The 16506-nt window shown below is 44.4% G+C and overlaps 1 protein-coding gene across 1 annotated transcript; it reads left to right on the top strand.

Annotated features, from left to right (window-relative positions):
- Positions 1-1525: 1525 nt before the first annotated feature.
- Positions 1526-7332, top strand: LOC117186093. Its single transcript, XM_033386192.1, has 2 exons — positions 1526-1603; positions 6748-7332. The coding sequence occupies exon 2, from the start codon at positions 6766-6768 to the stop codon at positions 7330-7332; it is 567 nt and encodes a 188-aa protein (XP_033242083.1). The 5' UTR covers positions 1526-1603; positions 6748-6765.
- The last annotated feature ends 9174 nt before the right edge of the window (positions 7333-16506 follow it).

A 16506-nucleotide genomic window follows, 5' to 3' on the forward strand; every position in this document is an offset into this window, starting at 1 on the left:
TTAAGCATTTTTATGATTTGTCAAATTCGGTTCTATTGTTTAAAATTTGGTTTATTATCTCTTTCCATTCCATAGATATTCGGATCTACTTTATTATTATTATTTATTAGCATTTATTTTCTTTAAACAAAATTTTCATTTATATATTTGGGGTGTATTTTTTCTTAAGATGCTTGTTATGCATTGCATAGAGTTTAAGAACAAGCATTACCGAAATTAAAATTATTATTAACGTCCATAGACGTCCTATGTCCTCGGTATGATCAACAATTTCAACTTTATTAACGACATTGGCCGTTGGATTTTCAATTTTAGACTCTGTTTTACCCATGATTAATTTATTGGGTTTTTCTTCTATTGTCAAAATAAATTTTTTTTCGAGTAAGTTATTAAGTGGATTTGGATAACATTTTGTTCCTACCTAATTGGCGTATGGCTTTATGGGCATAAGCTTCTCATCGGGCAATGCAAATATTGCGCAAGATTACATTTTTTATACCCGATACTCAAAATGAGTATTGGGGTATATTAGATTTGTATTGAAAATGGATGTGTGTAACGTCCAGATGGAATCGTTTCCGACCCCATAAAGTATATATCACCATCAATAGCCGAGTCGATTGAGCCGCGTCTGTCTGTCCGTCCCTATTAGCGCCTAGTGCCCAAAGACTATAAGAGCTAGAGCAACGACATTTTTTATCTGGACTTCTGTGATATGTCACTGTTACAAGAATATATCAAAACTTTTCCCCGCCCACTTCCGCCCCCACAAAGGGCGAAAATCTGTGGCAACCACAATTTTAAAAATACGAAAAAACAGAAAACGCCGAATCGTAGAAGATGACTACATATATCTTCTAAAATGCAAAATCTTAACGAGATCGTATAATTATTATAGCCAGAATCAAGAAAACAATTTCATTCTTTCTCGCTCTGTCTCTCTCTAACACATAGTGTCGCGCCATTTGGCTAATAATAATTGTTATTAGGATAGTATTTCATGAAGTCTAGTGTAAGTTAGGCTAGGGCAAAGCGGGAGCGCAATAAAAGCTCGCTCTCTCGCTCTTGGCGAATTCGCCCCGCTTTGCCACCGTAGGTAAGGTAGGCACAGAAGAAATTGTTTTAATATATGAAGGAGGTCGAGAAAAATCCATGAAAACGAACGCACGCACTCCTTTTTTTTCGTCGTATTAAAATACAAAATTGCAGTCACCCAAGTTGTTTCGGTATCTTTATTTAGAAAAACTATTCTAAAATTTTATGGCGCCCCCGGGTGGACTTGCAATTTAAACGTATTAATTCAAGTGGAAGGCAAAAGTGACAGTGACACAGTGGAGAAAAGATAAATAGCCAAAATCTATTATACCTACATGTACATGCATATGTACTGCAGCTAAATTGCCAAATTGACCGCGACGTGTGTGCAAAAAATTCAACAAACAAAACTAAAAATCACCGCGTCGGTCGTGCAATACCCTGTCTGCAGCTATGTATATACAAAAGGAGATATATACATATACCATCTACCAAAGAAGATCCAAGTGGAGCATCCAGTATAAGAAGAGGAGAGTACAGCACCTGGAATTTCCAATCTTCTCAAGAGGTATTTGTGCAAAAAATTGAAAGCTCGAGTGAAGACGAAAAGATTAAAAAACTCGCAATTATTGTCTTGTACTGAAACAATTGCTCCTCGCTTTCAATTCTTGGCACATATGTACGTATGACATAGTAGAGCTCGATTGCATGCTGTAGTTAGAGTTGAGCATATATATTAATACATATATACATATGTATGTACATCTAACCCTCTTGGACGCAATAACTACACATATAACTCATTTTAACTGCAATCGCTGTCACCCCTTTCCCCTTTCTCGTTTTCGTTGTGTCAAATATATAGTTGGGTCATTGGCCAAGCACGCATACCAATACGCAGCTGCAGCGGTGAATTTTTTCGTCTCGCTTTCGCTCCTCACCGTTGCTTATCGGTGTTCTTTTGTTTGGCGCGCTTGATCCAAACCAAACACCAAGTGACGCGCTACCCTGTTTTCGTCGGGTATATTCGTTTGGTGTCAGTAGGATCCAACTATCAATTAAGACAAAGTCGTGCTTCGCAAATCAATTTAGCGTCGATCGTTGTCGGTGCATACGTATACACAACATCCACTCTTCAGAACTACAGCGGTGAAATTTTTCGTTTTCGCTTGTCACCAGTGCAGTTCGTTGCTATTCTTGTGTGGTTTTCGTGTACGCGCCAGCCAAGCGACGCTCTACCCTAAATTTTTCGGGTATATTGGTTTTTCACCTCGTGTGGGTACAATTACCCATTATTTCATTGAGTGCCTCGGCATTAAATACGATTATTAGAAACGATCTTTCGCCTTCAGTTGCTTGTATTGAGAATCAATATGACCTCAAAAGCCAACAATATTGCCCTTGAAGAGCTGAAGAAAAAGCGCAGTTGCCATGTCAAAGGCATTCGTTTATTAGCGGACCGTTTAGAAGCGGGGGATATTCCGCTGGTATTGACGGAGCTCGAGTGCAGACTCGAAACGCTGATGCGTAGCATTGACACGGCACGCGAACTTCAAGAGAAGATTGAAGATATAGACATTGACGATGAATTTGGAGTCGAGTTGGAAGAACTCTCAATTGTCACAAAGGCAAAATTAATGTCTCTCATTTGCGCATTAAAGACAGCTGATGAGACAATACCGGCAGTACCAGCTTATGGTGGCCCAACTCGTGCTCGCCTTCCGAAGTTAGCTCTGCCGCAGTTCAGCGGCAACTTTTCGGACTTTAAAAACTTCATAGGTTTATTTGAGACTCTAGTTCACAATGACCAAAGCATTCCAATTATCGAAAAGTTCAACCATTTGCTTTCTCTCCGGTGAAGCGTTGGGAACAGTTAGGGCTTTCCAAGTAACCGAGACCAACTACGAGAAAGCAATGGCTAGCTTAAAACGGGTCTACGATAATGATTGTCTGATCTTTCAAAATCACATTGATGCCCTATTTAGTCTTCCCAAAATGACCCAGCAATCAGCATCGTCCTTAAGAAACCTTATCGATACCGCCTCATCCATATATGGTTCGTTGTTGTCGATAGGCGATGATAAAAAGATCTCGAATGCGATGATTATTCATCTCGTCTTGAGCAGAGTCGATCCGGTGACCAAAGAGAAATGGGAAGAACAGCTCGATTATGACAAACTGCCACTTTGGACGGACTGTGAAAAGTTGCTTAATCGCAGACATCAACATCTTTCGGCCGAAAATTCGGACAAACCAAAGCAGGAGCAGAAAGCTGTGCCAAGCAAGCCGCATAATCGGAGTTTATTCGCGTGTTCCACCGCGAATACCAAAAACCAACAATGCAGCTACTGCAATGCGAAAGGCCATTTGTTGACAGATTGCACTCCATTTGGTCGGCTGGCAGTAATGCAAAGGTTCGAATTCGCAAAAACTGCATCCTTGTGCATCAATTGTCTGCAGCCAGGCCACTCTGTATTACGAAGCAAAGCTAAGAAGTGTCGAGTGTGTGGCTGCTCACACCATACCTTATTGCATAGGTACACAGTGGAGAATAAAAGTCTAGCGTTACCATCACCCCCAGAGAATTCTTCTCCTCCTCCCAATCAGAATCAACCTTCCACTTCGCATGCTCTCCATGCGACAGCTATGGATAGAGTTATTCTGGCTACGTCGATCGTAAGCGTCCGAACAAATAATGGTGAACATGTTTTGGCCCGAGCTCTGCTTGACTCGGGGTCTCAAACCATTTTTATAACTGAGCACTTAGCACAGCGCTTACAGATCCGTAGGGAGGAGTCGTGTATCAACTTGCTTGGTATTGGTGAATCCAATTCACAAGTCAAGAAAAAGATACACACGGTGGTGAAGTCGCGAATTACTGGTAGTGAGTTTTCGGTTGATTTCTGGATTCTATGGTCCATTTCGGGGTATCACCCTGATCAGGCACTTAACGTGAGTGACTGGAAAATCCCGAAGAACTTACCACTTGCAGACCCATATTTCTTCAAGCCACAGAAGATAGATATGTTGATAGGTGCAGAAACATTTTTCGAACTTTTATCTGTTGGTCAGATTCGACAAGGTCCTGACTATCCAACTCTGCAGAAAACGCTTCTCGGCTGGATTGTGTCGGGCAGATACACTCCAAAGGTGACTGCCACCCAAGAAGCTAGGAATTGTTTGAGTTGTCGAGAAGAGTCAGTGATCCACATCGACAATACATTACAAAAGTTTTGGTCACTGGAAGAATTGCCGTTTTCTAAAAAGTCTTTATCTCCTAAACACAAGTTATGTGAAAAGCATTATAGAAGGACTACTCAGGTCGTGCCTTCAGGTCGGTTTGAAGTAAAACTGCCGTTCAAATCAGATCCCAGTATCTTAGGCAACTCCTTTGAAGTGGCTAAACGGCGGTTTTTATCGCTTGAAAAAAGATTGTCTCGTGACCCCAAGTTACAGAAAATGTACTTGGAGTTCATGGAAGAGTACCTCTCCTTGGGTCACATGTCTACCACAGACAACACAATCCCTAAAACTCCCTAACAGGTCAACCAAGCTCCGTGTCGTTTTCGATGCGTCTTGTAAAACGTCCTCTCAGGTGGCCTTAAACGACATCTTGATGGTCGGTCCTACGATACAGGATGAGCTGTATTCGACATTGCTCCGATTCAGACTACACAGGCACGCCTTGACAGCTGATGTCAAGAAGATGTATCGCCAAGTCTGGGTCGCTGATGCGGATAGACAATTCCAGCTCATAGTGTGGAGAAGAGACCCGTCTGAGCCCTTGAGAATATACCAGCTCAACACCGTAACATATGGGACTGGACCAGCCCCATTTTTGGCTATTCGGTGTTTGAAGAGGTTGAGTGAGTCTGCAAAACTCTCATTCCCTAAAGCTGCTGAAGTTATTGACTCCGACTTCTATGTCGATGACATGTTGACTGGTGCTGGTTGCGTAGAGGAGTTAAAGACAATTAAGTCTGATGTGGCTCAGGTTCTTCAAACCACTGGGTTTGAATTGACTAAATGGTTTTCGAACTTACCTGAGGTCACCGCATCCGAGAGCACAGTTAAACCGATAACGATCTCGGACTCAGAGTCAACTAAGGCGTTAGGAATATCGTGGCTGCCACACGAAGACGTCTTTAAGACAAAACGGAACATATTATCGGTGACATCAAAGCTGTTTGACCCCCTTGGCTTGTTCAGTCCTTTAGTAATTAAGGGAAAGATCCTACTGCAGGAGCTTTGGCTCAACAAGCTAGATTGGGATGAGTCAATTCCAATGAACTTGGAAACAGCATGGAACTTATTAAAAGAATCCTTGGGTCAGTTGGAGTTTATTACCATACCTTGGTTTGTGCATACTGATCCCATGTCACCGATTCAAGAACATGCCTTTGCCGACGCATCCATGAGAGCTCATGGAGCCTGCGTCTATATCCGTAGAAAGACTGCAGAAGGTTTCAAGGTCTCTTTGTTGACTGCAAAGTCGAAAGTAGCGCCACTCAAGACGAAAACGCTCCCAAGGCTTGAGTTATGTGCCGCTCACCTTCTAGCAGACCTTTGTCACCGAATCAAATCACTGCTCAAGGTTCCAATTGATAAAATGATATTCTGGTCAGATTCAGAAGTTACTCTTCATTGGATCAGATCCCACCCTTCGTCGTTGTCAACATTCGTTGCGAACCGAGTAGCGGAGATTCAAGAGTGGTCAAGTGAAGCTACGTGGCGGCATGTGCCAACAAAACAGAACCCAGCAGACATAGTTTCGAGAGGTTGTGACGTAGAGGAAATCGTGCAGTCGATCTGGTTTGGTGGACCAGAGTTCTTAAAGTTTGAAGAAGAGAGCTGGCCCAGAAATCCACACTTCGAGCTCTCCGAAGAAGAGATACAGATGGAAAGTCGGAAGAAATCGGTCGGACTGACCGTCGCGGCCAAGCCAAATTATTTAGTGGATGTAATCGAGGGATACTCGTCACACCTCAAACTGCTAAGAGTGTTCGTTTTCGTGTTCCGCTTCATCCGAAAATGCAAAGACAAAAGTCTCAACTTTGGAAAAATTCCGTCATCCGTAGAATACGACGAGGCGTTTCTAAAAATAGTCGAAATAACACAGAAAAATGAGTCTCAAGAAGATATTGAAAGGGTTCGTAAAGGCACCAAGTTAGGCCCCAGTCTTCAGCGCTTGAATCCCTTCATCCATGAAGAGGCTGGGACATGGTGCTCTTTTTCGTTGTTGCGAGTTGGGGGGCGACTAGTTAACGCTCCTATGTCATATAATGCCAAGTTTCCCTTGTTATTGACAAAACGCTCGCAGTTTGTGCAGACATACGTTCGCTATCTGCATCAAACGAATTTTCATGCCGGCCCACGAGCACTCGTGAGTATCCTTAGACAGCGCATTTGGATAGTGAATGCTCAGGCGGTCTGCAGGGCGACAGTTAGGTCGTGTATTCGTTGCTTTAAATGCAAGCCTCTACTAGAGACCCAAAGGATGGGCAACTTACCCGCAGACCGGCTCCGTGCTCTCCGCCCATTTTCAGTATGTGGCGTTGATTTTTGTGGCCCAGTCAATACTACTCTGAAAATTCGTGGAAGGCCCCCTTATAAGTCCTACTTAGCGTTATTTGTCTATTTTGCGTCCAAGGCGGTTCATTTAGAAATTGTCTCCGATTTGACGACTAATTCCTTCTTGTTGACATTCCAAAGGTTCGTCGGTCGTCGAGGATGTCCGCAACGCGTGAACTGCGACAACGCGACAAATTTCGTCGGAGCAAGTCGCCACTTCAGCGAACTGCGGAGGAAGATAGAGGCGGAAGCGGACGAGATATGCGAATTCGCGTCAAGAAGCGGGTGCGAGTTTGCCTTCAAACCGCCTCGAGCACCGCACATGGGCGGACTTTGGGCGGCCGGTGTGAAGTCTGCCAAGGGCCTACTCCTACGGGCAGTCGGAAGCGCTCTCCTCACCGCAAAGGAGCTGGAAGCCGTGCTGGTTGGGATCGAGGCGGTACTCAACTCGCGTCCGCTAGGACCCCCAAGCCCAGACCCAAGCGACGGAGACGCGCTGACTCCCGGGCACCTGCTGACAGGCGGGCCGCTCATCGCACCCCCAGCACCCAGGACCCCGGACCAGGAGGGTCTGAGCTGCCTAAAGCGATGACGGCTTGTCTCGTCAGCCAGGCAAATGTTCTGGCAGCGATGGGCTTGCAAATAAGATGCAAGTGGCACCAGGAGGAACCAAATATCAAGGAAGGCGACCTCGTAATCGTCTTAGCTAAGAAGAAATTGTTTTGAATAGATGGGAGAAGTCGAAAAAATCGATTGAAACGAAAGCACGCACTTCTTTTTTTTCGTCGTGGACGTTGACATGCAATGACTGCATCTTTCAAGAGGCGATGCAATTACTGCACCGTCAAGTGACCTGTGTGACACCAGCAGAAGGCTGTTACGCGAGCATGCAGGAAAGATAGCTGTTAGACTAATATTCGAGGAAGATTAGCACGAAAGTTTCTAAGAGACTAGACATGCATTCAAAATAAACATAAAAATACAAATACTACTATAATTACTAATTACTAGAAAGGTGTGTAAGGATTAGTAATTTAATAAGAGAAAGAGAATTAGTGGTGGATATGATATTGTGGAGGGAATTATCATCCGAGCATAAGACCCTAAACGGTTCATGCAAGGAATAATTCGATCTACAAAGTGGAAGGAACAACGGTATAAAATTTCTAGTAGGTCTAATAGGAATCTTGAAGTTTATGCGGCTCAACAGATTAGGGCTGTCTATATCACCCCTGATCAAGTTGTGCATAAAAATCACACCAAGCATTTTTCTACGGTTAACTAAGGATGGGAGGTTTACTAATAGCAGTCTACTAGAGTAAGATGGGAGTCTCACACCTTCATCACAGTTAAGGCCCCGCAGAGCAAAGAGTAAAAAGTTTTTCTGTACTGATTCTATACGGTCCTGGTGTACTTTGTACTGAGGGCACCATATCCAGGAGCAGTATTTTAAGATCGGACGAACAAGCGAGGTATAGAGTCTTTGTTATATAAGGGTCGTCAAATTCATTTGACCACCTCTTTATAAACCCAAGCACGCCCATGGCCTTATTTACCATGGTAGAAATGTGTTCGGAAAACTTTAACTTGGGGTCCAACATAACACCCAGACCATCCACCAAGGTAATTCTCTCAGGAGAACCACCAAATAGGGTATGGGTAGCCAACAAAGGGCTAGAACGATGAAATGTCATAACTTTGCATTTCGAGGCATTAAGGTGTAACAAGTTTGTACAACACCATGACTGAAAGTTATTGAGATCGGATCGCAAGCGAGAATGAAATGAAATGACCTTGTACTGGACACAGAGTTTAACATCATCCGCATATACATAAGTACTCGAGAGTATGTTAATACTGAAGGCAAGTCATTAATAAAGAGTGTGAAGAATAAGGGGCCTAGATGGCTGCCCTGTGGTACTCCCGAAGAAACCTTTGCTGGTAAAGATAGGGAGTTTTTGAAGAGGACTCTTTGAGACCTGGAACAAAGATAGCTAGAAATCCATCTCAGGAGGTTGGGCGGAAACCCTAAAAGGTCAAGTTTATGCGCTAAAAGGGAATGGTTTACAGAGTCGAATGCTTTACGAAAGTCGGTGTAAATAACATCCGTCTGTAAGTTACCTTGAAAGCCTTTAATAATGAAAGAGGTAAACTCTAACAAGTTCGTGGTGGTTGATCGCCGCCTTATAAATCCATGCTGAGTGGGAGATATAAGTGACTTGCAGAGATGTTGGAGTTAAGTGCGGAGTTAATACCTTCTCAAACATTTTGGGAATAGCGGATAACTTTGCTATACCTCTATAATTTTTAGCGTCAGACTTGCTACCGTTTTTATGGAGAGAATTTATAAACGATTCCTTCCAGATGGGGGGAAGCAAGAAGAATCGATGGACAGGGTGAATAGTTTTAGCAAAGGTCCACACAGAGCCTCGGCGCAGTACCTGAGTACACAACCTGGGACCCCGTCTGGACCCGGTGAAAACACCGGCTTAACTAGTCGAAGATCATGAAGTAAATAACATTCATATAACAAGGGACTGAAAATGCCGTTCGACCTCGGTAAACCGTATGGGTACGGATGACCAGAGTAGCTTTCCTCAGAATAGGTGGTTTGGAAAAATTGGGCAAAAAGATCGGCAATTGCCTGATCATTATTTGCCGACGTATTACAAAATGATAGCGTGGATGGGTGTGCGGACGTTCTACGGTTACTGTTTACGAAGCAGTAAAACTGTTTAGGATCCTGAGAAAAACGTATCCTGCATCGAGATAGGTAGTTCTTATAGTATTGAGCATTAAGAAATGAAAAGTTTGACCGAGCTATTACATAGCGAGAGTGAGAAGTAGGAGAACCCACTTCTTGAAATTTTTTGTAAAGTTTTTTAAAAAGTTTTTAGACTGGATAATTCTTTGGTAAACCAAGGGGTTTTCCAGATCTAATCGGACAAGAAAGCGGGACACAAGTATCAAAAAATGTGCCAAGAGCATTGTAAAAAATGTTTGTGCCTTTTATGACATCAGTGCAAAAGTACAAAGCGGACCAATCAAAATCCCTAATGAGGTATTAAGCTTCGCAAACTCGGCTTTACGAAAGCAGCGGACACGTTCAGGTAGCCTACTCGACCGATCCAATACAGTTGGTCCTATTTCTAGCGACACTTCGAAAGTGGGATGGAAGGCGTCTTCAGGTAAAGTGAGCGGAAGGGCTCGGGTTAACAACACTATGGTCGAATCCGATACAAAGCATAAATCAAGCAATCGACCCAAGGAATTTTTCACATGATTGACTTGAGACAGGGACAGGTTAAGAAAGCCGTCAACAAAGTCATGTCGTGACATGGGTCGGACTGACCGTCGCGGACAAGCCAAATTATTTAGTGCATGTAATCGAGCGATACTCGTCACACCTCAGTGTTCGGTTTCTTGTGCCGCTTCATCCGAAAATGCAATAACTGAAGTCTCAATTTTGAACAAATTCCGTCATCCGTAGAATAAGAGGAGGAGTTTCTAAAAATTGTCGACATTACACAAAAAAATGAGTCTCAAGAAGATATTGAAAGTAAAGGCACCAAGTTAGGACCCAGTCTTTTGCGTTTAAATCCCTTCATCCACTAAGAGGCAGGGACTTGATGCTCTTTTTCGTTTTTTCGAGTTAGGGGCGACTAGTTAACGCTGCTATGTCATTTAATGCCAAGTTTCCTTTTTTATTGACAAAACGCTGTTTGTGCAGACATACGTTCGCTATCTGCATCAAACCAATTTTCATGCCGGTCCACGAGCACTCGCGAGTATCCTTAGACAGCGTATTTAGATAGTGAACGCTCAGGCGGTCTGCAGGGCGACAGTTAGGTCGTGTATTCGTTGCTTTAAATGCAAGCCTCTACTAGAGACCCAAAGGATGGGCAACTTACCCGCAGACCGGCTCCGTGCTCTCCGCCCATTTTCAGTATGTGGCGTTGATTTTTGTGGCCCAGTCAATACTACTCTGAAAATTCGTGGAAGGCCCCCTTATAAGTCCTACTTAGCGTTATTTGTCTATTTTGCGTCCAAGGCGGTTCATTTAGAAATTGTCTCCGATTTGACGACTAATTCCTTCTTGTTGACATTCCAAAGGTTCGTCGGTCGTCGAGGATGTCCGCAACGCGTGAACTGCGACAACGCGACAAATTTCGTCGGAGCAAGTCGCCACTTCAGCGAACTGCGGAGGAAGATAGAGGCGGAAGCGGACGAGATATGCGAATTCGCGTCAAGAAGCGGGTGCGAGTTTGCCTTCAAACCGCCTCGAGCACCGCACATGGGCGGACTTTGGGCGGCCGGTGTGAAGTCTGCCAAGGGCCTACTCCTACGGGCAGTCGGAAGCGCTCTCCTCACCGCAAAGGAGCTGGAAGCCGTGCTGGTTGGGATCGAGGCGGTACTCAACTCGCGTCCGCTAGGACCCCCAAGCCCAGACCCAAGCGACGGAGACGCGCTGACTCCCGGGCACCTGCTGACAGGCGGGCCGCTCATCGCACCCCCAGCACCCAGGACCCCGGACCAGGAGGGTCTGAGCTCCTTAAAGCGATGGCGGCTTGTCTCGTCAGCCAGGCAAATGTTCTGGCAGCGATGGTCCCGGGAGTATGTGCTGGGATTGCAAATAAGATGCAAGTGGCACCAGGAGGAGCCAAACATAAAGGAAGGCGACCTCGTAATCGTCGCCGAGGACAACCTGCCCCCTCAACAGTGGCTCCTCGGAAGGGTGGTCGGAACAACCGCCGGGCAAGACGGAAGGGTCAGAGTGGTCGACCTAAGGACGAGCAGCGGAGCCACGTTCAGGAGGCCAATCCACAAATTGGCGCTTCTGCCTCTGGTTTGAAGCCTTCCAGGCCTTCAACGGGGCCGGTGTAGCGCCATTTGGCTAATAATAATTGTTATTAGGATAGTATTTCATGAAGTCTAGTGTAAGTTAGGCTAGGGCAAAGCGGGAGCGCAATAAAAGCTCGCTCTCTCGCTCTTGGCGAATTCGCCCCGCTTTGCCACCGTAGGTAAGGTAGGCACAGAAGAAATTGTTTTAATATATGAAGGAAGTCGAGAAAAATCCATGAAAACGAACGCACGCACTCCTTTATTTTCGTCGTATTAAAATACAAAATTGCTTCGGTATCTTTATTTAGAAAAAACTATTCTAAAATTTCACATAGGTATCATGGTCGGCTTTGCATATTGCAGAATATGAGTTCCTAGATCGCAGAGACTATAAAAGCTAGAGCAACCAAATTTTTCATCCACACTCCTGTGATATCGGATCTTGACGAGGTTGTTTCAAAATTTCGCCACACCCCCTTCCGCCACCGCAAAGGACGAAAATCTGGGGATATCCATAAATCTCAGAGACTATTAGAACCGACTGTAGAGCTCTCACTGTTACAAAACTATTTGTAATTTTTCACTGCAGAACTCACTGTTACAAGTGTATTTCTTTTTGCTCACTGTAGAGAGCTCACTGCTACAAGTGTGTTTTAAAGTTTCGCCCCACCCCCTTCCACCGACACAAAAGACGAAAATCTGTGGCAACCACAATTTTGAAGATAGGAGAAAATTAAAAACGCACAATCATAGAGAATGGCCATATCTACCAGATTGCCGAATCTTGCCGAATCCGAATCAGATCAGATTATTTTTATACCCAAAAGTAACAAATCAATTTGCAGTGGCTACGCAGCGCCCCTCGGCTAGTTCTGACTGATTTTCTGTCTCTCTCGCACGCACTCTTTGTCGTTTAATGTAGCCATACTGACTATGTATCGAGTATAAATGCAGAGTTGCGGTCTCCGCAGCAACTCACAACGTTCGCCCTCGTTTTTTATACCCGATACTCAAAATGAGTATTGGGGTATATTAGATTTGTGGTAAAAGTGGATGTGTGTAACGTCCAGAAGGAATCGTTTCCGACCCCATAAAGTATATATATTCTTGATCAGCATCAATAGCCGAGTCGATTGAGCCATGTCTGTCTGTCCGTCTGTCCGTCCGTCCGTCCGTCCGTCTGTCCGTCTGTCCGTCCCTATTAGCGCCTAGTGCTCAAAGACTATAAGAGCTAGAGCAACGATGTTTTGGATCCAGACTTCTGTGATATGTCACTGCTACAAAAATATTTCAAAACTTCGCCCCGCCCACTTGCGCCCCCACAAAGGACGAAAGTCTGTGGCATCCACAATTTTAAAGATACGAGAAAACCAAAAACGCAGAATCGTAGAGAATGACCATATCTTTTAGACTGCAGAATTTGAATAAGATCGTATTATTAGTAAAGCCAGCATCAAGAAAACAATTTCATTTTTTTCTCGCCCTGTCTCTCTCTAACACACACGTAGCATAGCCGGCTTTGCTTGGAGTAAAACATTAGCGCCTAGATCTCAGAGACTATAAAAGCTAGAGCAACCAAATTTGGTATCCACACTCCTAATATATCGGACCGAGACGAGTTTGTTTCAAAATTTCGCCACACCCCCTTCCGCCCCCGCAAAGGATGAAAATCTGGGATTATTCACAAATCTCAGAGACTATTAAGGCTAGAGTAACCAAATTTGGTATCCGCACTCCTGTTAGATCTCACTATAAAACGTATATCTCAAAATTTCGCCCCACCCCCTTCCGCCCCCACAAAGAACGAAAATCTGTTGCAGCCACAATATTGAGGATACGAGAAAACTAAAAACGCAGAATCATAGATAATGATCATATCTATCAGATTGCTGAATCTGGATCAGATCAGATCATTTTTATAGCCAAAAGGAACAAATCAATTTTCACTGGCTACGCAGCCCCCGACGTCACGCTCAGACTGATTTTCTGTCTCTCTCGCACGCACTCTTTGTCGTGTCGTTCAATATTAGCGGCGTCTGCCGGAGGATAACCATACTGACTTAGTATCGGGTATAACTGTAGAGTTGCGGTGTCTGCTGCAACTCACAACGTTCCCCCTCATTTTATATATATATAAGTAAAACTAAATATTATTATATGCTGCTGTCTTCTTTGCGTATCCTTCGGAGGTGCAAGAGGCGGCCAATATGCCACTTGCACTTTACTTCTGCGTTGGCGCAAGAGGCGGCCCTATGCCTCTCGCACTTTATTCCTGGCCCAGCTTGGCGCGCTGGGCGGGCCCGGTGCTGGTCATCGCACAAGCTTTATGTTGGTCGCTCTTTGCAGGGCTGTCGGTTCTCTCCGGGCTTTGGCACGTTCCAAAGCAGCCGACGTTGTAGAGCGGGCCTCCGCAATCGGCCAAGCACTTCTTTTTAAATTTTGGTAGTTCCCAGTGTTTGAATCCTCCTTTTTGTCCAGTGCCATTGTTTTATTATTTTGTGTTTTTTTTTGTTTTTTTGTTTTACTCCTGTTGGTTTTTTCACCTTTCACTTCTTTTTTTAACACTTTTGTGCCTCGAGCTTTTAGCTCTCAGTCACAGTCGCCATGTAAAGAGTTGAGTACGAAGAAGAAGGTCCGTTGTGTTTGAATTCTGATAAGTGAATGTTTATTGGAATATTTTTGAGTCTTAGCCTGGGGTACAATTGTTCTTATGTTTATCGGAGAGCGAGAGTTCTCCCATACATCTTATGAACAGAGTATCACTGCATTAGTATTAGTGCGAGCGGTCTCTGCCTGAGTCTATGTTAATGCATGATCAGCATTAAGTGGATTATTGAAAGAGACCCTTGCCTCATTATGAGTACGTTTGGGGCCTGTGTTTTGGGGAAATTCTTGATCAGCAGTTTGGCCAGCTAGCTGATCTGCGCTCAAGCGGCAGATCATGTTGCTGTACGAAAGGGATGTGTAACATAAACAATAGTTATTTATGGTAGTTTATGTAGTAGTTTATGTATGTCACTGCGTTTATACACGCGCTTATATATGAGTTTATATATATAAGAGAGTGTTACATATGTACTTACATGGGTTCACTACAACGGAGACGCTGATCAATCCGCTAAAGAGACCCGGGGAGGAGATGCAACAGCAATAACAGACGCCGTCACAGATGCAGCAGCAGCAGCCAACGCCGCCACAGATGCAGCAGCAGACTCCAGCACAGATGCAGCAGCAGCAAATGCCGCCACAGATGCCACAGCAGGTCCAATACCACACGCAATCTCTCCTGGCCAAGCAGCAGCAAATGTTCAATAGTTTTCTGGGCACCAAAACATTTGGCAAACCATTGGGCAACATTGCGCCGGACAAGGCCTTTCAGATTTACAATCGAGCGGCAGCCATGCGATTCCCCAAGGATTTTGGCAATGACAACAGTTGCCAACTGCAGCAGCAACAGCAGCAGCAACAAGCAACGCAACAGGCGAGCGGCAAGCAGCAGACGAACCAGCAACAAACGCAGCAGCCACATTTGACGCAGCTGCAAGCTACCAGCAACAACAGCAGCAGTAGCAGGCTCAAAAGTTGCCACTGAAACAGCAACAGCAGCAGCACATCTACCAGCAGCAGCAGCAATCCCAATTGAATCACAATTACACGTCACAGCACCAGCAGCAGGCGACGGCGGATAGACCACCACTCACGCAGGCCGCTGGGGCAGCGGCCCCAACAAGCCCACGCCGCCGCCACCGCAGACCTACAACAATCCCCTGATGCAGAGCCTCCCAGAGTCGATGCTGGGCTATCCTGGAAACTACTTTGACCCCTACTCTACTACACTAATATATGCTGATGATGTTAAAATCTGTCTGCCTTATTCTGATTGGTATTTGCACACACACCTTCAACTGGATCTAAGTGAACTACTATTGTGGTGTTCAACTAATCTTCTTCTTCTGAACCTTTCTAAATGCAAACTTATGACATTTTACCGTCGCGCTCCTCATTTTGTCCCATATGTTCTAGGAAATCATGTCCTTGAGCGAATTTCGAGTTCAAATAACCTCGGAGTCCTTTTTGATCATAAGATGTGTTTTAACAGCCATATAGCTGCAACAGTAAATAAAGCTAAGGGTGTTTTAACGTTCTTCAAGCGTTGGTCCAAGGAGTTTGACGACTCGTACTTTACGAAACAAGTGTATATCTCGTTAGTACGTCCGATATTGGAGTATTGTTCTTGTTTGTGGAGATCGCAGTATAAAGAGCAGCAGGTTGTTATTGAATCCGTGCAAAAGCAATTTTTAATTTTTGCCCTTCGTAACTTTAACTGTGACTCGGGTAGAATCTTGCCACCCTACCGGTCTAGGCTAAATCTAATTGACCTGCCGTCGTTGCACCATCGCAGAATATGCAATGGCGTAATGTTCGCGCACAAGCTCCTTCTCGGGATTGTTGACTCCCAAACTCTCTTGGGTCAGATTGACTTGGCCGTCCCATATAGACCTACCCGTACTTTTAGGCCTATCCGTTTACCCATATGTAGGTCTTATTATGCCGAACATGAACCTTTTAGGGTTTTATGCCATAATTATAACTCCCTCTGCCATACCCTATCCCCTGAACTGTCTTAAACTAATTGCATGCAATATTTATAACCACCTAAATTTAACAAACTTTTAACTTCTCTTCTTCTTTTTTCCTTTCCTCCTTTTGTATTTAACAGATAATTGTTAAATAAATAAATAAATAAAATATATAAGCACGGCTGACTTGCACATGCTGCGAAACCATTTCGCCGTAGAGTTTCGACTAGTTTGGTGTTCCAAGTTCGACCAGATTGTTTAAGTCCATACAGAGATTTCTTTAATATCAAAACCTGACCATCCTGCTGCTCGAATACAGTCAAGTCTCCTTTGAGGTACGCTGTTGACACGTCCAACTGGTGCACATGAAGTTCAAGCTCAGCTGCTATTGCCAAAACCATTCGGATTGTAACATACCTGATGACTGGATAAAAAGTTTCGTCGTAGTTAACGCCGTATATTCGTCTACATCCTTTGG

This window comes from Drosophila miranda, chromosome XR (assembly GCF_003369915.1).
Source record: "Drosophila miranda strain MSH22 chromosome XR, D.miranda_PacBio2.1, whole genome shotgun sequence".
NCBI classification, from domain to species: Eukaryota; Metazoa; Arthropoda; class Insecta; order Diptera; family Drosophilidae; genus Drosophila; species Drosophila miranda.

Coding starts and splice junctions, on each gene's coding strand:
- LOC117186093 (XM_033386192.1), top strand. CDS start 6,766: ATGTCCGCAACGCGTGAACTGCGACAACGCGACAAATTTCGTCGGAGC.